This window comes from Odocoileus virginianus, chromosome 26, assembly GCF_023699985.2.
Source record: "Odocoileus virginianus isolate 20LAN1187 ecotype Illinois chromosome 26, Ovbor_1.2, whole genome shotgun sequence".
Classification (NCBI taxonomy): Eukaryota; Metazoa; Chordata; class Mammalia; order Artiodactyla; family Cervidae; genus Odocoileus; species Odocoileus virginianus.
Window position 1 is genome coordinate 1,135,157 of NC_069699.1, and position 25,709 is coordinate 1,160,865.

The 25,709-nt window shown below is 39.3% G+C and overlaps 1 protein-coding gene across 4 annotated transcripts in view; it reads left to right on the forward strand.

Annotated features, from left to right (window-relative positions):
- The window catches only part of CMC1 (C-X9-C motif containing 1), an 81,859-nt gene that overhangs the window by 13,857 nt on the left and 42,293 nt on the right, over nucleotides 1-25,709 (forward strand). For 3 of the 4 annotated variants that reach the window (XM_020878340.2, XM_020878338.2, XM_020878341.2), the window contains exon 2: nucleotides 11,821-11,910. In XM_020878340.2, coding sequence (XP_020733999.1) covers nucleotides 11,868-11,910 — 43 coding nt within the window. In that variant the 5' untranslated portion in view covers nucleotides 11,821-11,867. The remainder of the gene's footprint in view (nucleotides 1-11,820; nucleotides 11,911-25,709) is intronic. The other variant, XM_020878339.2, reaches the window with a different exon arrangement.

The following is a 25,709-nucleotide window of genomic DNA, read 5'->3' on the forward strand; positions in this document are numbered from 1 at the left end:
ATGTATAACATCTATGTAGCGTATTGACACTGAGGGAATCACCCTGTAATTTTGTGAATAAAAAGTACCATATCTATATTTGTAGTATCAAAGGAAACTTTGAAATACGTACAGAATCATAATTAATTAAAAATTGACTTTTAATGATTAGTATGCTACCAAGTGTTAGCAGAATTTATTTTTATATATATATATATATTTTTTTTTTAAAGCCTTTTTTTTTTTTTTTTTTTTGACTGCTCGGCATGTAGGATCATAGTTCCCCAGCCAAAGATAGAACCTGTGTCTCCTGCAGTGTAAGCAGAGTCTTAACCACTGGTCTGCCAGAGATTTAACACCAAGAGTGTGGAAAATCGAAATCAACATTAATATGTTTCTATAATTCTCTTTGCCTTAGGAGATTTTAGACGAATGATCAGAAGGACTTCTTAAAACACATTTAAAAAATGTTTCAGGAACACTGCAAGTTGTGGAGAGAAAGAGTGGATTCATGAGGACGCATTGTAGATAAGTCGTCTAGATTATAGGTGTGTCAGTGAAGGGAAGAGCTCGTATTCTGAAGCTGATTATATAAACTAGATCCGCATGTCGCAGCGTTTCTTCTGATCTCTTCAGTAGTCACACTGTTAATTGTGCGTGCATGTGTGCATGCTCAGTCGTGTCCAGCTCTTTAGCGACCCCATGGACTGTGGCCCCCCAGACTCCTCTGTCCATGGAACTTTCCAGGCAAGAGGACTGGAGCAGGTTGCTGTTTCCTCCTCCAGGGACCTCCATGTAAATCCATGTCTCCTGCATTATGCTGTGGTTTACACTATAGACAAGGAGAAAGAAGTGTATGGAGACGACCCCAGTTTTATTTTTCTTCCAAGTAGTACCAGCTTTCGACTCACAGGGTGTCTCGTGGGAACCTCATATTCAGTTTGCCCACTCAGAATTGCCCTCCCCACTGGAGTTCTTTCGTCTCCCTGCCTTGGTGAGTGGTCACCTCATGTCGCTGTGACACAAAATCCCAGGCGCCCGCCTCGCCGCCTCCTGGCCGCCCTGTCCCCACAGCCCCATGGCGCCTCCTGGCCGCCCTCTCAGTCCTCCCCTCGCTCCCCGATACTCGGCAGTTCCATCTGTGTGCCAATGTCCGCTTCTCATCTTACAGCAGCCCTGGCGAAACTAAGGAAGAGAAGGCATGAATCAGTAGTGTAGGCCAGACTTCAGCCATCTATGTCCTGGGCAGAATCTGGTAAGGCTTGTAGGCTGTGAATGGTTAGTCATATTTTCAAAGGGTTGTTTGGAAAAAAATAAAAAAAGGAGCATACGTGACAGAGATGGTTTGTAGCCTACAAAGCTTGAAATATTTACACTCTGGCTCTTAACGGAAAGTTTGTTGACCCCCTGGCAGGCAGTAAAAACTGGGATACAGTTATAAGGGTAGTAAAGAGAAAAAGTCATGTGAACATTTCTATATCATTATTTTGAAGTTTTAGATGAAATGGATAGTTTCCTTGAGAAATACCAACTTACTGAAAGCTGCAGTCGACTCAAGAATGAATAAAAAACCTTCAGAGAATTTGATCAATAGAGAAAAGTCTTTCTATGAATACTGTGGGGCTTTCCTTGGTGGCTTAGAGGGTAAATAATCTGCCTGCAATGCAGGAGATCTGGGTTCGATCCCTGGGTCAGGAAAATCCCCTGGAGAAGTGAATGGCCACATGCTCCAGTATTCTTGCCTGTAGAATCCCATAGAGAGAGATGCATGGTGGCCTATAGTCCGTGAGGTCGGAAAGAGTCAGGCACGACTGAGCGACTAACCCGTTCCGACGCACATATACTCACAAAGCCTGAAAACCTGGTACACACACATAAGCTCAGTTCAGTTGCTCTGTTCTTTCCGACTCTCTGCAGCCCATGGACTGCAGCACACCAGGCTTCCTTGTCCACCAACTCCTGGAGCTTGCTCAAGCTCATGTCCTTCAAGTCAGTGATGCCATCCAACCATCTCATCCTCTGTCGTCCCTTCTCCTCCTGACTTTAGTCTTTCCTAGCATCAGGGTCTTTACCAATGAGTTGGCTCTTCGCATCAGGTGGCCAAAGTGTTGGAGCTTCAGCTTCAGCATCAGCCCTTCCAATGACTAGTCAGGACTGATATCCTTTAGGATTTACTGGTTTGATCTCCTTGCAGTCCAAGGGACTATCAAGAGTCTTCTCCAACACCACAGTTCAAAAGCATCAATTCCTCGGCGCTCAGGTTTCTTTATAGTCCAATTCTCACATCCATACATGACTACTGAAAAAAACGGTAGACGGACCTTTGTTGGCAAAGTAATGTCTCTGCTTTTTAATATGCTGTCTAGGTTGGTCATAGCTTTTCTTCCAAGGAGCAAGCGTCTTTTAGTTTCAAGGCTGCAGTCACCATCTACAGTGATTTTGGAGCCCAAGAACATAAAGTCTATCACTGTTTCCATTGTTTCCCCACCTATTCGCCGTGAAGTGATGGGACGGATGTTATGATCTTCATTTTTTGAATGATGAGTTTTAAGCCATATTTTTCACTTTCCTCTTTCACTTTCATCAAGAGGCTCTTTAGTTCCTCTTCGCTTTCTGACATAAGAGTGGTGTCATCTGCATATCTGAGGTTATTGATATTTTTCCCAGCAATCTTGATTCCAGCTTGTGCTTCATCCAGCGTGGCATCTCACATGATGTACTCTGCATATAAGTTAAATAAGCAGGGTGACAATATACAGCCTTGATGTACTCCTTTCCCGATTTGGAACCAGTCTATTGTTCCATGTCTAGTTCTAACTGTTGCTTCTTGACCTGCATACACATTTCTCAGGAGGCAGGTCAGGTGGTCTGGTATTCCCATCTCTTGAAGAATCCACAGTTTGTTGTGATCCATACAGTCAAAGGCTTTGGTGTAGTCAATAAAGCAGAAGTAGATGTTTTTCTGGAACTTCATTGCTTTTTCTGTGATCCAACGGATGTTGGCAATTTGATCTCTGGTTCCTCTGCCTTTTCTAAATCCAGCTTGAATATCTGTAAGTTCACTGTTCACGTACTGTTGAAGCCTGGCTTGGAGAATTTTGAGCATTACTTTGCTAGCATGGAAGATGAGTGCAATTGTGCGATAGTTTGAGTATTCTTTGGCACTGCTTTTCTTTGGGATTGGAATGAAAACTGGCCTTTTCCAGTCCTGTGGCCACTGCTGAGTTTTTCAAATTTGCTGGCATGTTGAGTGCAGCACTTTCACAGATTCTTTTAGGATTTGAAATAGCTCAACTGGAATTCCATCACCTCCATAGCTTTGTTCATAGTGAGGCTTCCTGAGGCCCTCTTGACCTCGAATACCAGGATGTCTGGCTCTAGGTGAGTGATCACACCATCGTGGTTATCTGGGTCATGAAGATTGTTTTTGTTTTCTGTGTATTTTTGCCACCTTCATATGTTTTGCTTCTGTTAGGTCCATACCATTTCTGTCCTTTATCGAGCCCGTCTTTGCATGAAATGTTCCTTTGGTATCTCTGTTAGAGAGTAGCTCTCTTGAAGAGAGCTCTGGTCTTTCCCATTCCCTTGTTTTCCTCTATTTCTTTGCATTGATTACTGAGGAAGGCTTTCTTATCTCTTCTTGATATTCTTTGGAACTCTGCATTCAAATGGTATATCTTTCCTTTTCTTCTTTGCCTTTAACTTCTCTTCTTTTCTCAGCTATTTGTTAGGCCTCCTCAGACAACCATTTTGGACTTTTGCTTTTCTTTTTCTTGGGGATGGTCTTGATCACTGCCTCTCGTAAAATGTCATGAACCTCTGTCCATAGTTCTCCGGGCACTCTATCTATCAGATCTAATCCCTTGAATCTATTTGTCACTTCCACTGTAAATCATAAGGGATTTGATTTAGGTCATACCTGAATGATCTCATGGTTTTCCTTACTTTCTTCAATTTGAGCCTGAATTTTCCAATAAGGAGTTCATGATCTGAGCCACAGTCAGCTCCCAGTCTTGTTTTGCTGACTGTATACAGTTTCTCCATGTTCAGCTGCAAAGACTATCATCAGTCTGACTTTGGTATTGACCATCTGGTGATGTCCATGTGTAGAGTCTTCTCTTGTGTTGTTGGAAGAGGGTGTTTGCTATGACCAGTGCATTCTCTTGGCAAAACTTTGTTAACCTTTGCCCTGTTTCATTTTGTACTCTAAGGCCAAACTTGTCTATTACTCCAGGTATCTCTTGACTTCTACTTTTGCATTCCAGTCCCCTATGATGAAAAGACATCTTGCTTGATTGTTAGTTCTAGAAGGTCTTGTAGGTCACCACAGAACTGTTCAACCTCAGCTTCTTTGACATTATTGGTTGGGACATAGACTTGGAATACTGTTATATTGAATGGTTTGCCTTGGAAACGAACAGAGATCATTCTGTCGTTTTTGAGACTGCACCCAAGTACTGCATTTTGGACTTCTTTGTTGACTATGAGGGCTACTCCATTTTTTCTAAGGGATTTTTTTTCCCATAGTAGTAGGTATAATGATCATGTGAATTAAATTCGTCCATCCCAGTCCATTTTAGTTCACTGATTCCTAAAATGTTTATGTTCACTTTTGCCATATCCTGTTTGACCACCCTCAATTTACCTTGATTCATGGACCTAACATTCCAGGTTCCCATGCAGTATTACTGTTTACAGCGTTGGACTTTACGTGCATCACCAGTCACATCCACAGCTGGGCGTTGTTTTTGCTTTGGCTCCATCTCTTCATTGTTTCTGGTGTTATCTGTCCACTCTTCTCCAGTAGCATAGTGGGCACCTACAGACCCAGGGAGTTCCTCTTTCACATACACTCACACATACGCATAGATGCGTATGCACATAGCAGGATGTAGGTAGGTGATTGACTGGGGGAGCTAGTTGGGAAGTCTGAAATGTGCAGGGCAGAGTGTCGAGAAGGGCAGGCCTGGAACTCCTGGACATGAGCCGAAGCTGTGGTCTGCAGGTGGAATTCTTCAGAAAAATCTCAGTCGTGCTCTGAAGGCTTTTCAAATAATTGAATCAGGCCCACTGAGAGTTTTTAGGATAAATTTAACTCCTTGGTGCCTCAGACGGTAAAGTGTCTGCCTACAATGCAGGAGACTGGGGTTCGATCCCTGGGTTGGGACGATTCCCTAGAGAAGGAAATGGCCACCCACTCTAGTACTCTTGCCTGGAAAATCCCATGGATGGAGGAGCCTGGTAGGCTACAGTCCATGGGGTTGCAAAGAGTCAGACATGACTGAGCGGCTTCACTTTCTTTCTTTTTTCTTAAAGTCAACTGATTATAGCCTTCAATCACATCTGCAAAATACCTTCCCAGCAAGAGCAGCATTAGTGTCTGTTTGAGTCACCGGGGGCTAGCACCTGGCCAAACTGACCCATACAGCTGACCTTCACAGGTGGCTTCTGTCAGACTTGCACAGAGCTGGTAATAGCCTTTATCTTGTGCAGTGTTTCAGAGAATACACAGAAAAGTCCCTAATTTATTGTTTAAATCATGTGACTTTGATACCAGAACAACACCGAGATAAGAGAGGAAAGTCATGCGCAGATCTCAAAATCAGGATAACTGCAGAAATTCTACACAGAGTTGGAGCACCCAAGGTGCAGGCGCTGCTGGCTTCTGCTCACTGTTCTTCTGAAAGGTGTGGACAGGAAGAATTAAAAAGGGAAAATGCAGAGCTATCCTTATGCTTGCCTGCATGGAAATCGGAAGAGAATCTATCGGCAGAGGATTAGAGTTAGAGTTCAGTAAAGTTGTACTGGGTTTCCGTGGTGGCTTAGATGATAAAGAATCTGCCTGCAATGTGGGAGACCTGGGTTTGATCTCTGAGTCAGGAAGATCTCCTGGAGAAGGGAATGGCAATCCACTCCAGTGTTCTTTCCTGGAGAATTCGATGGACAGAGGAGCCTGGCGCGGTATAGTCCATGGGGTGGCAAGGAGTCAGACACGACAGAGCCACTAACACTTCACTTTCAAGGTTGTATTTATTCAGTCAATTCAATCAAGACTGTATGTGTGTGTGCTCAGTTGTGTCTTTGTGACCCCAAGGACTATAGCCCAGCAGGCTCCTCTGTCTTTGGGATTTGCCAGGCAAGAATACTGGAATGGGTTGCTATTTCCTTCTCTAGGGAATCTTCCCAACCCATGGATCGAATCCGTGTCTCTCACTTCTCCTGCATTGCATTGTCAGGCAGGTTCTTTACCACCAGCCCCACCTGGGACGCCTACATACCAGCAATAATTATTTACAAAAAGATACCTTTACCAATAGAAATGAGTTTAATGAAAGATGAACAGTATCTTGAAGGATACTTAAAAAAAAAAGATTTTAATTTTGCTATCTGAATAATGCTATCCTAATAAAATGTAGTGGGTCCAAGAACTGCCACTGTGTAGTACCACATTACCTCTGTGTTTGGAAAAGTCTCCTTGTAAGTGGGGCTTCACAGTTCAAACCCACACAGTTGTTCATGAGTCAACTGTATGGGTTTGAGACTTTAAATGTGAACATTTATAGTATAAATTTCCCTGTAAGCACTGCTTCAGCTTTGTCTTACACATTTTGATATGTTGTGCTTTCATTTTCATTCAGGTCAGTATCTTAATTCCTCTTCTGCCTTATGAATTATTTAGCAGCAGGGTATTTTTTAATTTCCAGGTATCAGGAGATTTTCCTGCTATCTTTCTGTTATTACTGTCTGGTTGACTCCATTCCATTTGGTTTATCTATAGTGTTTTTGAATGTATTTCTTTGACTTTCTTTAGTGGTTGTTCAGAAGATTACCTTATGCATACATAGCTCATCACAGTCTAGTCGAATCAACATTTTATCTTTCAAATAGAACACAGATATCTTACTACCAAAGTTGCTTTACCCTATCCCCTTTACAATGAAGTCATCTTTAATATTCCCTCTGTGTATACTGAAGATGCTATATTTTTTTGCTTCTGTCAAAAATAAATTTTAAAACTCAAGAAAAAAGTAGTTTACTGTGTTTACCCTTTTTGTTGCCCTTTCTTCATTCCTGTTGTTCTGAGTTTCCTTTTGTTAATATTTCCTTCCTGTATGAATAGCTTCCTCTAGCCATTCTTTTAGAATAGCTCTGCTGGCAGGAAATTAGCTTCTCTTCATGTGAGTTGTCTTTATCTTCATTCCTGAAGAATATTTTCACTGGTTATAGAATTCTTGATTGACAGTGCTTTTGTTTTAGGACTTGAAAATACTATGCCACTTCCTTCTGGCTTCTGTGGTTTCTGATGAGAAATCCTTTTGTTTTTTGAATTTTTGTTCCCCTATATTTCTGATATTTTGATGACTTTTCTAATTTTCAGAAGTATAAGTATGGTTTGTCTGGGTGTGTATTTCTTTGGGTTTTTAACTGCTTTATTGAATTGACAGGGTTCTGTCTTTTCACTAATTTGGAAAACTTTCAGTCATTGTTTATTCAAATATTTTTTCAGCCTTGCAATTCTTCTTTCCTCTTTTTGAGACTGTGGTAAATTCAGTGTTAAATTGTGTTTTTTTTTTTTTTTTTTTTGTCTTCCAGATTCATGAGCTTCAGTTCATTTTTTAAAAAGGCACTTTCTATTTTATAGCTTTGGAAATTATTATTGAATTATCTTCTAGTCCTCTGACTTTTATGTCATTTCCATTAGATTTTTGTATGTTAATGTTGTGTCTGGAAACCTTGCTAAACTCACTTACTAGTTGTAGTAACTTTTTATAGATTCCATTGGATTTTCTATATAGATGATCATATGACCCTCAATTAACTATGGTTTTATTTCTTTCTTTTCAATCTAGAAGCCTTTTATTTTTCTTGCCTTATTACACTGGCTAGAATACCCAGTATAATGCTTAATAGAAGTGGTAAGAACAGCCTTCTTTAGCTCATTCCCTGTTTTAGGGGGAAACATTCAGTATTTCAGCATTAAATATGGTGTTACCAGTAGGTTTTTTCTATAAATACCATTTATCATGTTGGGGAACTTTCCTTCAGTTCCTACTTTATGGAAGTTTAAATTAGGAATGGATATTGGATTTTTGTCAAATATATTTTCTGTGTCTATTGTGATAACCATGTATTTTAATATGATGAATTACACTTCTTCATTTTTTGAAAAATAAGTCTTGCAATCCTGGGATAAAACCCACCTGGTCATGAAGTATTATCCTTTTTTTTATTGCTGGATTCAATTTGCTCATCTTTGTTAAGATTTTTACATTAGTATTCATGATGGTATATTGGACTGTAGGTTTCTTGTAATGTCTTTGTCTGACTTTGGTATCGTGATAATGCTGGCTTCAGAGCAGTTTTCTGAAGGAGTTTATGTGGAATTGATATTATTTCTTTCTTAAATGTTTGATCACATTCACCAGTAAGGGCTCTCTGAATCTGGAATTCTTTTGTGAAAAAACTTTTGATTACAGATTCAATTTCTTTAATAGGTATAGGGCTATACTGATTATATGTCCTTATGAGTTAGGTTTGGTTATTTGTGTTTTTCAAGAAATTTGTCTACTTCATCTTTGTTGTCAAATTTATTGGCCTACATTTACAAATTAAATACATTATTAATATATAAAATATCATTTCTGATATTTGTGACCTCTCTTTTCCTGGCTAGAAGTGAAGTGAAGTCGCTCAGTCGTGTCCAACTCCTTGCAACCCCGTGGACTGTAGCCCATCAGGCTCCTCGGTCCATGGGATTCTCCAGGCAAGAGTATTGGAGTGGGCTGCCATTTCCTTCTCCAGGGGATCTTCCCGACCCAGCGATGGAGCCCGGGTCTCCCGCATTGCAGGCAGACGCGTTACCCTCTGAGCAACCTTCCTGACTAGGTTTTTTATCAATTATAATAATCTTTTCAAAGAACCAGCTGTGGTTTCATTGCTTTCCTCCATCATTTTGCTTGTTTGATCATTTTGTTTTCCATTTCATTGATTTATACTTCAATCTATATTATTTCTTTTCTTGTGTTTCTTTTATTCTTTTTCTGACTTCTGAGGCAGGAGCTTAAGTCATTGATTGAAAGACCATCCTTATTTCCAGTGTAGACTTTTAGTGCTACTAGTTTCTCTATTGGTACTGTTTTAGCTGCATCACACGAATTTTGATGTGTTACATTTTCTTTCATTTACAAAAACTTTCTAATTTCCCTTTTCATTTCTGCTTAGACCCATGGATTATTTGGAAGTGTGTTACTTACTTTCCAAACGCTTGGAGATTTTCAAGAGATCTTTCTGTTACTGATTTCTACTTTAGTTACACTGGTGTCAGGACACATACTTTGTGTGATTTGAATTCTCTTACACTTATTAAGATTTGTTTTATAGCCCATTCTGTATTTTACCTTGCTAAATATTCAGCTGTTATTGAGTGGAGTATTCTATAAATGTTACTTGGGTCAAGTTGATGTTACGGTTTTAACATGTAAATTTAAATGTGTGTTTTCTAATATGCTTTATATATTTCACGTTTGTACATCACGGATTCTTTTCTTTTGATCAAAATATGTTCTGTATTACTTCTTGGGGCAAATTTTGTTTTACCAAGAAGGTTACGACAGTATCTTCCATCTGTCAAGCTCTGTGTGATGTAGCCCTCTGTCCACTGGGGTGTGGGCTGAGTTGAGCCCAGTGACTTGAAATCCACAGAAGGTAGCAGAAATGCAGCTGATGGCTCCCCCGACAGGCTCAGAGAGAAGACTGCTCTCCTTTCCCTCGGTTATCAGTTATCTTGGGCTGCTTGCTTCTGCTCATCACCTCTCTGCTGTGCCCTGTGGAGGTGATTTGGTTTCTCTTCCTCATTGAACCTGCCCTCAGTCTTCCCAGCCCACATGTCAAGACATATATGTGAAGAAAGAAGCCTTGGAGTAAACCCTCCAGGCCCAGTTTCTGTGGGTTTTGAAGTCAAGGCCTGTGGCTGGAGTCTCCCAGACACAGAAGCGGAGAAGAGTCAGTTCTGCGCCACCTGCCTGAGCTCCTCTCTGGGCTCCGTGTGCACGCAGAAGGGTGTTTGTTCTCTGTTCACGCTGGATCAGTAGCTTGGCTTGTCTCACTGTTATAAGATCATTTCTTTTTCAGTGAGGTTGAAAGAGATAAACTTTTCAGTTCCTACACATCTGAAAATATATATTTTCCTCCCACTTTTAAAGTCTTTATTGAATTTGTACAGTATTGCTTCTGTTTCATGTTTTGGGTTTTGAGTCACAGAGCGCGTAGGATCTTAGCTCCCCAACCAGGGATGGAACTCTCACCTTTCACATTGAAAGGCAAAGTCTTAACCACTGGACCACCAGGGAAGTCACTGAGAATATTTTTAATTTCACTATTGACTGACTGGAATTCTTGGATATAAAGTAATTCCTTCTCAGAGCCTTGAAGTTATTTCACCATCATTTTCTTGCATCCACACCTTGCCCGTGAAACATGATGTAAATCTGGTTCTTGTTTCTCTGTGTGTGTGGTGATTTTTTTTCCCTTTTGAAGCTTTTAGGATTTTTGAGCTTCAGACTTTCATCAGTTAGGTGATCTATGATTCGTTTCTGTCTGGGGGCTCATATCTTTTTATTTGCCTCAGTACATTGATTATATTTATTTGAAAGTCTTATTTTCTGTACTCTTTAACTGTCTTAAGAGTTGTTTACTTCTTGATTCATTGTAGTGGGCTTCTCCCTCTCACTGTGTTGTCCTTATCAAATTTGGGTGATTTTTGGCTGTTTGGTTATTGCTGATTTTACTTGCTTTTTGAGACGATGCCCCCTTACCCTAGCTGCAAATACTGTATCACTTCATAGCTACATCCAGAGGCTGTTGGGGACCAGGAAAAGTTTAGGAGTTCCTGGTCTTAAGTGTCACTAGATACATACTGAGAAACTTGCTCATCTTTTGGAGATAAGTGCCTGTATTTACTTATTTTGCCCGTGGTCTGAAGGCAGCAGAAGAGTGACCTACTTTGGCACCTGCTGTGGTTATTTTGACCACTGATGCTTTGGCTTCCTCTAGGGAAATCTCCTTCTCTCCGTTTCTGTTGCTTAAGAGTGTGGGGCGTGCTTCCTGCTTTTGGCATCAGTTTTTTCCTGGAAAAAAACTCTGGGGATAAGATTGCCTTCTTTAATCTGATCCCACCCACCTTTTGCCTTTCAGAATTTCTGATCATTTGGATTCTGGGAGAATCCTTTTGGGTTATAGGGCTCTCTGGGAATTTGAGGAGCATGCTGGGGGGAGTCTGGAGCAGGAGCCCAGGCCTCCGAGTTCGTCTGACTATGGTAATTGTATTTGAGACACGCAGACCTCATGTGCTTCGTTTTTCTTTGCAAAGGTGGTTCCACTTTTTCTTCTTCTGCCAGCTCTTTCTTAAGCTACTCATTGTTAGGTGGAGAAACTACTTATGTATGTCTCTTAATCTTGGATCTCTTCATCTACCCTTGGGTCTCAGTATTGATAAAAATTCTCTTCTTATGGATTGTATGAATTAAAAAATGATAATGCTTTAGTCTATGACTTTAATTTTGTCAAGACTACATGGAATATGTCACCAAATAAAAGTGTTAAAACGTAGTTTGCTGAAATTTTTGGGAAGGTGTTACCTATACCCCTCATGTTTTTTTCTGTTGTTTTTAAAACAGTGTTCAATAATTTTCAGTGACTTAATAACAGCTTCATGAGGTTATAGAAGAGTTACTTTTTAATATATTTGTATAGGCTTTTATTTTAAGTAAACCAGAGTGCTTATTTTTCACCTAAACAGGTGGTTTACTTGAGACTTTATTAAATGAAGATTTTTTTTTTCAGAGCAGCATCTCAGACATGTCGAAAAAGATGTTTTGATCCCTAAAATAATGAGAGAAAAGGCCCGAGAGAGATGTTCTGAACAAGTTCAAGGTAAGATTCAAATATTCATATAAAGATCAAATACGTTTTTTATAATATGATCTGAATTTAATCCTTAGCCTCAGAATGAAGTAGTCAGTGAATTAATATGTATGAATTGGTTCTCGCCCTTTCACTAAGATTCCAGTATTTCAGCTTTCAGAACTTACAAGTGGTGTTCATTTACAATTTAAAAATATTCTCCCAAATTCTCAGTAAAGAACATTTTCTCCCCCAGATGTACAGTTATAGAGAAAAAACTTGCATCTGTATTTTGGAGAAACAAGTTATTCTGGTGATTTTGATAGGGAAAGAAGAAATGTCAAGTGTAGTGTATACCTATTTCTCCTCTGTCAACATATTAATATAGGAATAAATTCTAAGATGATTTCTTTGGGGTCATTGCTATTATTGAATTATCAATGGAATTGCAGTAGTAAATACAGTGAGTCTGATTTTTAAAATTTTTCTATACAATTTTAAGTGGAAGGTATTTATGTAAATGCATGTACTGGGCACCCACATGTGCCTGTGTTCTTTGGAAAATATTTTTTAACATGAAGTATTCCTGTATTCTATAAATCTAGAGATATATTGTTGATTAATATGTAATATTATAGTGAAAAATATAAGCAAAGGCATGGACAGTGAAAAATGAGACCTTAAATGATGGGTAATTAGAAAACAGATGGCAGTATTACTGTAGAAATGTCTTATAGTAACAGTCTACCTCTTGGAATGGCCATGTCAGAGAAGCAGTGGCAAAGTCTTGCAGACATGGACTTCCCCCGGCTTACCTTTTTTCCCTCTCCTTGGGCCTTTGCTGAGGGTCAGCCAGGCGGGGCTGACCGACTGCAGTTCCCTGCACGTTTCTCAGCAGTTGTATCAGCAGTAGTTTTGGGACTATGTCAGGAGCATTTGGGTGTCAGGCACATTCTTGTCCCTTCGATGCTGTCTCCTTAGAGAATAACCTCTGGGACTGATGGATAAAGACAATAAAAGAGCAGTTCCTCAGAATCAACACTGTGTGATGATCATCTCTCTTTCTTAAATGACTTATTATGAGCTATTCCCATTTTAAATCTGTCTATAAATTCAGTTTGAATTAAATCCATCAGTAAACAAGCTTATTAATAAATTATCAGGAATTTGTCAGTATCATTTGATGGTCTTGCTTTCATTATGAACTAGCTGTCTGACTGGAGCACCTTCCCTCCCCCCCACCCCAGATGTCAGGAGAAGTTGCTCCGTTGGCACCTGCAGTGGGATTCAGTACACACCATGGAACATGCTCATGGTCTCAAGAAGTAGTCTTCCATCCACCTCACAGATCCTGATTCTGGTGATGGAGGAGAAAACTTAAAAATGGATAATAAAATTGTATGGTTAACTTTTTACTACCAGCAAGATTATTTACTTTTTACTGATGTATTGGTTCAAAATTGTAAACATTAGTTGTACTTACTCTGTTTTGTGGGTCTGCCCTGGTATTCAGCTGGTGAAAGAATTTGCTTGCAACACAGGAGATCCCGGTTTGATCCCTGGGTCAGGAAGATCCCCTGGAGTATTCTTGCCTGGAGAATCCCATGGACAGAGGAGCCTGGCAGGTCCCACTTTATGGGGTTTGCAAAGAATCAGACACAACTGAGTGACTTTCATTTTATTCTCTTTTGTAACATGTTATTCTGATACTTAGAATGAAAGCTAGCCAATTCAGTTACAGACTGTTTACTCTCATGATTCGGATGAAAATGCAAAACTGCAAAACGGTTGAGTTTGAGTTTCAGAACTACCTTTGCTTTGCTCTTGGACAATGAAACTTTGTTTTTGTCCTTTGAAATGAAAGAACTGGAGTATAACTTTAAAAGGTATTTATTTGTGTTATGCACCTACTACTTTGTAATGGTACAGAAAAAAATATTTAATTTTGCTTCTTTATTAAAACTTAAGTTGCTTACAGTGTTAAGGTTTTCTTTCTTTTTTTATTTAATATACTTAAAATCCTTTGAAGACTGAAAGCACCTTGAAATTTGAGGTTCATTTGAGCTGTTTCAATGCATTTATCCCTAATAGCACGTTATAACAAATGATCTTTGAGTGTTTGGACTTTTATAATCATATATTGATTTTTTTTTTCTTTTAGGCCATATGGTCCAAAATGGTATTTTAGGATCTAAAATTGATTATTTTATAGAGAATGATCTTGCTGTTTAACCAGGTGAATTAGGAGAGCATGTACACTGGCATTGCTCAGGCAGGAGTAGAACAACTCCATTTAAACTGAACAAAAAGGCATAATGTAGAATCAGGAGACTTCCATTGTGGTTTATTTACTGTTTATAGCCTTTGCTTTATTACATAATTATAGGATTCTATTTAAAAGCATTATGCATCCTAATTGTATAGTTCTCAGATAAAGATATAGGAATTCTAATAAATGATCTGACTTTCTTTTAAATGCCTGAAACAGATTATGTCAGAAAGCTTTTCTGTTTGATTTTTTTTTTTTTTCCTATGTCATTTCAACCCGGCTGATCATAAGAATTGGGTCAGGCTGCCAGCAACTTAGGTTTGTGAAGGGAATGGAACAGCTTTTCCAGTGACAAAGAGAAATGAAATCACTTTCAATGAAAAAAAAGAGATGCCTCATTATAGTCAGCAACAGCAGTTATTGACAGCTACACTTCCTATTAACAAGGAGCATTTAACTAAGAGTTTGGCTGTTGGATCTTTGGACTTGATCTAATTTGCCAGCATTAATTAGTTTCTTTTGAACACAGACACTTGGTGCTCACAGCTATAGATTTGCAGGGCTAATTAGGATGGAAAATGGAACAGAATGGGGTAAGGCATTAACCTTCAACCATTACCAGCTGGGACACTGATAAAGACCACAGGGTCCAAATGCTCCTATTGATGTGAAGAGCGCCCTAATGAATATCAATTTCAGCCAGGTTGCTATATTCTTACTAGTTCTCTCTTCATTATAAGTTTTCACCAGCTTTCCCCATCCCATCATTATCTGTCTCTGTACAACTGGGCTTTACTCTACACAGCTTCAGTCGTTGTTGCGCACTTCACCTTCTGTTTAAACACAATTAAAATTTGTCTTAAGTAGTGGATAATGTTTGGAATGTTCCATGGTTACACCCCCTATTGCTTCTAAAATTTGACTTTTCCCTATAATTACATGATTCTAATTCTGCAGTTCATTATTTATAAAGTCATGGTAACTCCACCATTGCCATATAATGAAAATTATAACCTGAAACAAGAAAATCTCAGCTTCATGGTAACAATTAAGCAGTGTTTGTATTAAACGGGGGTTAACCTGAGAATTTTTGTCTTTGTAAAATAGATATACTTCTTTGTTTCTTTTTGAAGAGAAAAAGAATGCACATCACCTTTTCCCTTAGAACTTAGTTTTGATTTGATGAGTAAAAATGGCTTGGCTTGGTGATTAAATACAGAATTGAGAATCCCAGTCTTACTATTACATAAACTTTCACAAGATGATAGACTCTGTTGGTAGAGCATACACCAAAAGAAAGGCATTTGCACAGTTCATTTAAATAGAAAACTCAGTTTTATAATGTTCTTCTTTGCCAGTGGTGTGAGTAGCACTGAATAGAACGACTAAAATAAATGAACAAAGTAATGATGAAGGCTGAGTGTACAGGGGATGAACAGAAGGAAAACTCTTGAATGGCTGGTCTCTGCCTTTCTCCGCACTGTGTCCCCACCTCCCAAAGGCCAAAACAGCAATCCCCTTCTACCAAGTGCGGTGGTGGAGTCACTGCTGCTTCCTGAGTCTGCGACGTACCAGCTTGTGCTGTCTCAGGGGGTGGTTTGATGACCTCTGGGGGTTACTTTTTACTGTGTGACTTTCTACACGCTTGACTCTTCACTGATTTAATGATCTGTATTTTCTATGTTAGTAATATCTTTAAGAATATTATTTGTCATATGTATTGATAAAGTATGCATTCTGTTATATATTTTTTTAATAGAGCCTTCATAAGAGGAAGAGTCACTGGATTGCTGTGTTTTGTAAAAATTCATTGTATTTCTTTGCTTTTTTGAAATGCGTAATTAACGTTTTATAATAACGTCTCTGTTGACTAAAGAAGTTTGCCTTAAAAATAGTGCATGCGTGTGCTAAGTTGCTTCAGTTTTGTCTGACTCTTCGTGATTTTGTGGACTGTAGCCCGCCAGGCTCCTCTGTCCATGGAATTCTCCAGGCAAGAATACTGGAGTGGGTAGCCATGCCCTCCTCCAGGGGATCTTCCCGACCCAGGGGTCAAACCTGTGTCTCTTAGTCTCCTGCATTGGCAGGCAGGTTCTTTACCACTAGCGCCACCTAGGAAGCAAGAACTGTTTTTTGTTTTTGCTGTGACAGATCAAGACCAGTAAAGGACTTGGATATCAGCGGTGGCCTGGAACTTTCTTTAGCTTGGATATGTTCTCCTGCTCTCTGACTCTTTTCATCCCTTGCACCTTTTATGGTATTTCAGTGTTTCCTTTGAATCAGTGTTTTTGTGGCTGTCTTTTTCATCCTTTGGCCAATAGGTAGCATTGGTTCTAAAGGAATTGTAAGAAGTTTAAGGGCATGGATTGTTTATTTGACACATCACAGAACTGTTGTCAAATAACAGAATCTTGATAGAAATGCCTGTCCTCTTTATCAGTCACATACAACTGAGATATGTTGCATTTTACTGAATTCCAAAGGTAGATGAGTTAACAAAAGAGGAACTTCAAATTAAGAATGCTTAGGATATTCTTCAGGGTCTTTGCAGGCAGAGAACTATCAAGGCATCATTAAAACTGATCAGAGGGCTACAGACTATAAATGGTCAAAGTAATCAGTCTTTCCAACTCTGTTACTTGAACCTGCCCCAAATTTCCTACGGGTTGTTTGAATTGTACCTGTATTATCACATAATGTTTTGCCATATAATTAGTACCAACATTAACTCACACTGAAATGGAGATGCAACACATCTTTAGACTGGTTTGGATCTGTTAGGAGGATGAGATATAAGATCATCAAATCTGATGAATATCTGTTATGTGTAAGAGTGTGTTATATAGTCTGAGAAGCATAAGGAGATCTAAGGCACGAGTCCTCTCTTTGGACCTTCACTGGACGGTGTCAGTTCCTGAGGCCACCCTGGGTTTAGTGCTTTCTGACGAAGACTCACTGTTGTGAGCGTACAGTCATGCTCACGGCTAAGATTTGTCGGAGCAGAACCAGCCCAGGGAAGAGGCTCCTGGGATGAAGGTTAGAGGAAGCCCCGCAAGAGCTTCCTCGAGCTCTTACTCAGTAGAGTCAGTCAAGTTGAGCTTAACTCTTCTGTGGCCAAACTGTGGGGACATGTGACTTGCTGCCTCTGGGGAGACTCACCGGCGGCTCAGGGAGTTGGTGATGTGGCAGCTTCTGCATAGCATGTACTGAAATTTCAGGCTCCCGGAAGAAAGCAGGTGTGGAGCACAAGCCACATGGTTTACCTGGATGGTTGAGGTGCTGGGAGCGGCTCTGCCAGTTAGGGAATGGTGAGAGTTCTCCCCAGATCCAGGCCTGACACAGAGCAGGGTCAGCCTTGGAAGCACTTCTTTCTCAAGAGTGCAGTCAGGCCTGCCATGGCAACTCTTTCTTGCACATGGACACAGCAAAGTCATTATTTCTAATAACTGTATTATTATTATTTTTTTGGTCATACCACATGGCATGCGGGATCTTTCCATCATGGATGGAAACTGCAGCCCCTGCTGTGGAAGTGCAGAGTCTTAACCACTGGGCCACCAGAGAAGTCCCTGTGTTTAGTGACTTTCTAATACTTAAATAATTTTGTTTAATTAAAGTTACTGTGTATGCCTATTGGGCTTGGTGTCATGCCAGTGGAATCATGGGTAGTAGACCTCTGTCAGTCACAAATCCAGCTGAATGATTTTTAAAACAACTGAGCAAAGTGTTTGATGGTCATGACTCATTGACTTAGCGGTTCTTGGTCACACTCATTGATTCACACTTCTATTGTAGGGCTTATGATTGTCTTGACTTATGATGGTCTTATTTCTGAATAACAGCAATTTTATAATGAAATTGTTTAAACTTGGACATCAGTACTCTTGAATAAAATGTCCAGTTCTTATTTCACAAAGAAAGCTGCTGTGTATTTGTTTTAGGAGTTAAGCTAAATCTTTAAAAGACTCAATTAGCAGGGAATATTGTTAGGGCAGATGAATTTAGTATTTTTTTCTTTTTCTTTTGGCTGCACCCTGCAATGTGTAGGATATTAGTTTCCCTACCAGGGATCACACATGCACCTGCTCAGTGGAAGGGGAGATGCTTAATCACTGGATCGCCAGGGAAGTGCTGAATTTAGTATTTCAACAACTGATTTATGCAACTTATCTCTGAAGGCTTAAGAGTGAGAAGTCTACATTTTCAACACAAAGCCAAAAAATTTCATTACTTGGAACTTAGGAATATTGTTAAAATGAGTAAATAATATAAAATATGATTTATAACTGTTTCTATCAGTACTTCATTAACAAGTTTGTGTTATTTTCCTAGATTTCTTAGCTGTTCAACTTTCAAATATTTTGCCATAATAGACTTAAATCCTGTCATCTTATGTGCAGTTAATCCAAACTTAACTGTGGTCTTTAAACAGTTCCATGCCTTGTTTATAAAATCTGAATATGAGATCACACTTCATTGAAGCTACCTGATGATTTTGAGTTGTGATTGCGATTCTTTGCAGGTAATCACGGACTAATACTCACAGCCAGTTATATTTTGGCTAGATGCATTATCATAAGAATCTTATATGTTCGTGTAACGATAAATAAGGGGAAATTTGGCTTGTACAAACTCTGGAATATGTTAAGTTGATAGATGTAGAACTATTTAAAGCATAGTTCTAGAATTTGCAGCCCATCCTAAAGGAAATCAGTCCTGAATATTCATTGGAAGGATTGATGCTGAAGCTGTAATGCCAATCCTTTGGCCTCCTGATGCACAGAACTGGCTTATTTGAAAAGACACTGGTGCTGGGAAAGATTGAAGGCAGAGGAGAAGGGGACAACAGAGGATGAGATGGTTGGATGGTGTCACCGACTCGATGGACAAGGGTTTGAGTAAGCTCTGGGAGTTGGTGATGGACAGGGAAGCCTGGCATGCTGCAATCCATGGGGTTGCAAAGAGTTGGACACAACTGAGTGATTGAACTGAACTAAACTGATAATATATACAAGAGATAAACAGTATTTTTTTTGGTTTTATGACAAGTTATTGATTTCATTTAAGGAGTCAGTACGTGGAAACAGTGTTGTGGTGTTTCCATGAAGCAAACCTGAACTCAGATGTTATGGAGCACAGTTGTAGCCTAGTAGGTCTTTCCCAGTTCATTTTTGTGGTTTACTCTTTTGGGGGGTGCAAGTGTAGAGTAAATCCTAAGTCACAGAAGAAGTTCTAAATAGAAATGATTTCTTATAATTTACTCAAAGAATTGTTCAGTAGATGTAATAGAAGTTTTGTTCTGAGGCTCAGAAACAAGTTTATCTGGCATCATATTTTAATATATTGGTTGTCTCCAAAGTGTTATATACTATTTGCATGTATTTTAGCATTTTTCAACTTTTACATGACTAAGATATATTTTTACAAAGCAAAACAGAATTTTCAGATTCCCTTAAGCACTTGCATGGACCTTTGGGGTTATATGGAACATAGTCATTCAAAAGTATTTACTGAGTATTTCCGACGTGCTCTCACCATTATATGAACAGTCAGTAAAACAGACAAAAATATTTGCCCTTATAATTCTTAGATTTCAGTGAAGGAAGGTGGTGAATACCATAAGTTATTGTGAAAATCTGAGTGATCTAGAGAGTAATGAAGTTGGGTCAGAGCAGTGAGGATGCCGATGTTAGATGGGGCTGCAGTTTTTAGTAGGTGGTCAGTGTAGGTTGCACCAAGGAGGTGACATTTGGACAGAATTATCGTAGGAGGTGAAAAGGTGAGACACACAGGCATCTCTGGGAGGAGTGGTGTGAACAGAGGAGTGGCATGTGGGAAGAGGCAGACACTGTCGGCGTGCCTGGCATGTTGGAGGGGCGCCAGCGAGGTCCTTGTGGTCAGGGTGGGGAGTGAGAGTTCAGGAGGGGGACGAGTGCAGAATCAGGGTCTTGAGGCACTGAGGAGCCAAGTGAGGGGACGCGATGACTTAGAGCAGTGGGGGGAGATGGGTCTCAGGTACGAAGCACTGCACCCCTCCCTGCTGCATCGGGGTAGATGGGTCAGGGCGGGCGCTAAGCGGGGCTGGTTGAGGGATGTGAGTGTGATGGTCCCGCTGACACGGTGGTGGAGCAGAGGGTGGTGCCAGTGAGCAGACCTGGGGTGTATGTGGAGACAGGTTGAGAGAGAACAGGTAACGGATGGACCTGTGGTTAACAGAGATGGGAAACCTGCATGTCGAGAAGTTCTGATTTTATTTTAGTTTCTGGCAATTGATAGACTGGGAGTTTGGACACTTGAACTCTGAGGTATCTGGTAGACATCTAAGTTTGAAGCCACTACATTAGACAGGGGTGAAAATTCATCACTCTCTTCAAGGGAAATGAATATTTACCCAGTTGTGGTGGGTCTGGTATGTTTCTAATGTTTTTGTGTAAGTTCTTTTAGAATATGTTTGACACATGGTGTTGACTTAGTGATAAAAACTGACACTTTTATTCCTTGGTTCTAAGATGCCACCTGGAACACTTTCCTTCCAGAGTAAATCGTGACTAGGCTGATGTGTTTATTCAGCACACTGTCGGTAGTGCTGCTGGCTGTGGTACTGGTGCTGGGTACCTGGACTCACACTCCAGTGAAGAAGCCGAATTAGCCATTTGTGTCACGTGACATGTTGCCAAGGGTAGCGATTATGGCGCCTCTGTGCTGACTCTAATAGTTTGTAAGTGTGCCCAGCATGGTGGTGCAGTGTCTGCCGGGAGTGGTGGGTTTTTTAGGCAATGATACACTTTGTCTAGTACCTGTCCTTTCAGCCTACATGCTAAGTTTGTTTGTAGTTACTGCTTTTTAATTCTGGTTCGTGTTTGCTATGCATATACTATTTATCTCAGACTTCACCTAGATTGAAAAGTTATTTTCTTCCAGTAGCATAAGTAATTTTTATTATTCACTTCATTTTGTACACTTCCAGTGCTGTTTTCTGTAGCACTCTTTTTGGGGGGTGTAGCCCTACATATGTAAACTGTAGACCATTTATTTACTTGTTAAAAATGCAGTCATACTCACATGGTGTAGTAATTTGGATTGTGTGTTGAACTTAAATGTTTTATTTTTATAATTTATGATTAATAGTATCTACTTTTTTGATGTTTAGTTTTGACTGAAATTGAAAGTCTTCCTGATTTTCATTACCCTAGTAATCTTATGAAAAATACACTCAAAATATTATGTGCTAATTAATGGTTAATTTTAGGAAGGATTGTTAGCAAATCTGAACATGTTTATTTATCATGTGAACTTTAAAAAAGCATGATGTAAAATTGTGTACATAATTTAAGCCTAATTATAACAAAATGATAGATGCATATAGAAAAAAGCATTCAAAGCTTAATGAGTATCTGGAAACGTGGGAAGGAAGAAGGTGGATCGTAAGTTATTTCTTTCCCTGTGTGTAGTTTTTTCATATTCTCCAAAGCATTACGTTTTTACATGACTTTCTTGAAATAAATGTATGCCCTGTGTGTGCAAATGGTAAGTGCGTAGCTTGATGAGTCACGGTGTAGCAAACGTGCCCGCGTCACCACTGTGAAGTCCAGAGACAGAGAAGACCAGAAGCCGCGTTCTTTGTGCTCCCTCCCAGTCACTGTCCTTTTCCTCTTCCCAGAAGGCAGCCACTGTTCTGACTGAGGACTGTACAGATTCGTTTGCATGTGTTTTAATTTAAATGGAGTCGTATGGTATGTGTTCTTTTGTGCCTCACTTCTTTTACTAAACTTTGTGAGATTCACCCGTGTTCTTGCATGTACTAACAGTCCTTCATTTTCATGTCACATGGTACCATGATGTGAATGTGGTGTTCCTCCATTCTACTGTGATAGAGATTTAGGTCATTCTTGGTTTTATGCAAATAATTCTCCTATAAACATTTTTGTTCATGTTCTTTGGTACCTGTGTACATGTATTTCTATTATTTATATACTTAGTAATGGGATTTCTGGGCCCTATAATGTGCATGATAGACTTCCAAATAACTGGACACACATACACCCAACTTTTTTTTTTTTTTTTTTTTTTAAAAACAACAAACATTTATTACATAGCATGGTTTTGAAAGGTCAGGAACACAGAAACCTCTGGCAGTTCTGGCCAGAACCTTGCATCCAGGCTGCTATCCAGGGCTGTAACAATATCAAAGCTCAACAGGAGCTTCTAAATATACTCAGTTGGAGGTCTAAGGTGTTCCCTGGTGGAAACTGGCTCTAATTTCTCATTATATGGGTTTCTTCACCGTGTTTCTTTTCTTTTTTTTTTTTTTTTTAATTTTTATTAGTTGGAGGCTAATTACTTTACATCATTACAGTAGTTTTTGTTATACATTGATATGAATTAGCCCTGGATTTACATGTATTCCCCATCCCAGTCCCCCCTCCCACCTCCCTCTCCACCCGATCCCTCTGGGTCTTCCCAGTGCACCAGGCCCGAGCACTTGTCTCATGTACCCAACCTGAGCTGGTTATCCGTTTCACCCTAGATAATATACATGTTTCAATGCTGTTCTCCTGAGACATCCCACCCTCTCCTTCTCCCAGAGTCCACAAGTCTATTCCATACATCTGAGTCTCTTTTTCTGTTTTGCATATAGGGTTATCGTTACCATCTTTCTAAAGTCCATATATATGTGTTAGTATATTGTAATGGTCTTTATCTTTCTGGCTTACTTCGCTCTGTATAATGGGCTCCAGTTTCATCCATCTCAATAGAGCTGATTCAAATGAATTCTTTTTAATGGCTGAGTAGTATTCCATGGTGTATATGTACCACAGCTTCCTCATCCATTCATCTGCTGATGGGCATCTGGGTTGCTTCCATGTCCTGGCTATTATAAACAGTGCTGCGATGAACACTGGGGTGCACGTGTCTCTTTCAGATCTGGTTTCCTTGGTGTGTATGCCCAGAAGTGGGATTGCTGGGTCATATGGCAGTTCTATTTCCAGCTTTTTAAGAAATCTCCACACTGTTTTCCATAGTGGCTGTACTAATTTGCATTCCCACCAACAGTGTAAGAGGGTTCCCTTTTCTCCACACCCTCTCCAGCATTTATTGCTTGTAGACTTTTGGATAGCAGCCATCCTGACTGGCGTGTAATGGTACCTCATTGTGGTTTTGATTTGCATTTCTCTGATAATGAGTGATGTTGAGCATCTTTTCATGTGTTTGTTAGCCATCTGTATGTCTTCCTTGGAGAAATGTCTGTTGAGTTCTTTGGCCCATTTTTTGATTGGGTCGTTTATTTTTCTGGAGTTGAGCTGGAGGAGTTGCTTGTATATTTTTGAGATTAATCCTTTGTCTGTTGCTTCATTTGCTATTATTTTCTCCCAATCTGAGGGCTGTCTTTTCACCTTGCTTATAGTTTCCTTTGTTGTGCAAAAGCTTTTAAGTTTCATTAGGTCCCATTTGTTTATTTTTGCTTTTATTTCTGAAATTCTGGGATGTGGGTCATAGAGGATCCTGCTGTGATTTATGTCGGAGAGTGTTTTGCCTATGTTCTCCTCTAGGAGTCTTATAGTTTCTGGTCTTACATTTAGATCTTTAATCCATTTTGAGTTTATTTTTGTGTATGGTGTTAGAAAGTGTTCTAGTTTCATTCTTTTACAGGTGGTTGACCAGTTTTCCCAGCACCACTTGTTAAAGAGGTTATCTTTTTTCCATTGTATATCCTTGCCTCCTTTGTCGAAGATAAGGTGACCATAGGTTCGTGGACTTATCTCTGGGCTTTCTATTCTGTTCCATTGATCTATATTTCTGTCTTTGTGCCAGTACCACACTGTCTTGATGACTGTGGCTTTGTAGTAGAGTCTGAAGTCAGGCAGATTGATTCCTCCAGTTCCATTCTTCTTTCTCAGGATTACTTTGGCTATTCGAGGTTTTTTGTATTTCCATACAAATTGTGAAATTATTTGATCTAGTTCTGTGAAAAATACTGTTGGTAGTTTGATAGGGATTGCATTGAATCTATAGATTACTTTGGGTAGTATAGCCATTTTGACAATATTGATTCTTCCAATCCATGAACATGGTATATTTCTCCATCTGCTTGTGTCCTCTTTGATTTCTTTCATCAGTGTTTTATAGTTTTCTATGTATAGGTCTTTTGTTTCTTTAGGTAGATATACTCCTAAGTATTTTATTCTTTTTGTTGCAATGGTGAATGGTATTGTTTCCTTAATTTCTCTTTCTGTTTTCTCATTGTTAGTGTATAGGAATGCAAGAGATTTCTGTGTGTTAATTTTATATCCTGCAACTTGACTGTATTCGTTGATTAGCTCTAGTAATTTTCTGGTAGAGTCTTTAGGGTTTTCAATGTAGAGGATCATGTCATCTGCAAACAGCGAGAGTTTCACTTCTTCTTTTCCTATCTGGATTCCTTTTACTTCTTTTTCTGCCCTGATTGCTGTGGCCAAAACTTCCAAAACTATGTTGAATAGTAGCACATACACCCAACTTTTAAAAACAACCCATGAAGGAGTATGGGAGGAAGAGGGTGGATTATGGGTGATTTTTAAATTTTCATAGGTTGTTCTCCATAATGAACATATATTTCTTAAAAAATAAACCTATAAAAACTCACCGTATATTTTATAATACAGTAAAGCTATAAATATATAAAGAGTAAATTTTTCCATATGTTCTATAAACATAAAGAAAGATCATAAACTAGGAAAATATTTCTAACATGTGTGACAAATATTTGATATCCTTAATAACACTAAAGATGTACTATCCATGAAGAATCAGTGAATATCCAGTTTAAAAAAAAACAAGAGCAAAGGACACAAAGTTTCTTTCTGATAAATATAAATTTCTGATAAAGTACATATTATTAAATATATTCTCACTTTCAGTGGGTTAATTGAAAACCACACCCAGTATGTAATCTGTGAACTTGATATGATTTAAAAATTCTTAATGGAGACTTTCTGCTTCTGACCTGGCCTAATAAGCTCTATCACACACATCCTTCTGTAGAAAAAATATAAACTATGAACAAAATTTAAAGAGAACCACCTGAAGGCCTTGGAGGGTAAATAGGAACAGATGGAATTCAAAGGGGAGTCGAACATTGATGTTTCACTGAGGGGAGGCTGAGACAGACCAAAACAAAAACACGCTGGTCTTACTGGTTTGAAGAACCAAACACAGAATTTGGTATAACTGCAAGCCCTGGAAAGTTTGTGTTTATACGTGGAGAAGGGGCGAGCATAAACCCAGGGATCAAGCCGGAGAAGAGGAGCTTCATGCTCTGTGCACGAACTCTGCTCAGTCCTGAACTTCATGTGGGGCACATTCCAAGCAGCTCAGTGAAGGCTGAAAGATCTGAACCAAAATTCAGACTCTGCTCACTGCACATTGTTGGGGAGATAGGCTTCTGCAGTTTGAATTCTGTGAAGAAAATTGATTGTTTAAAGGAAAAAGGAAAAAAATAATCTTGAGACAGACAGAACAGGATCCAAACTTTTTACATGATATCATTCACAGTATTCATGATCAATGTGAAATTATTCAGTGT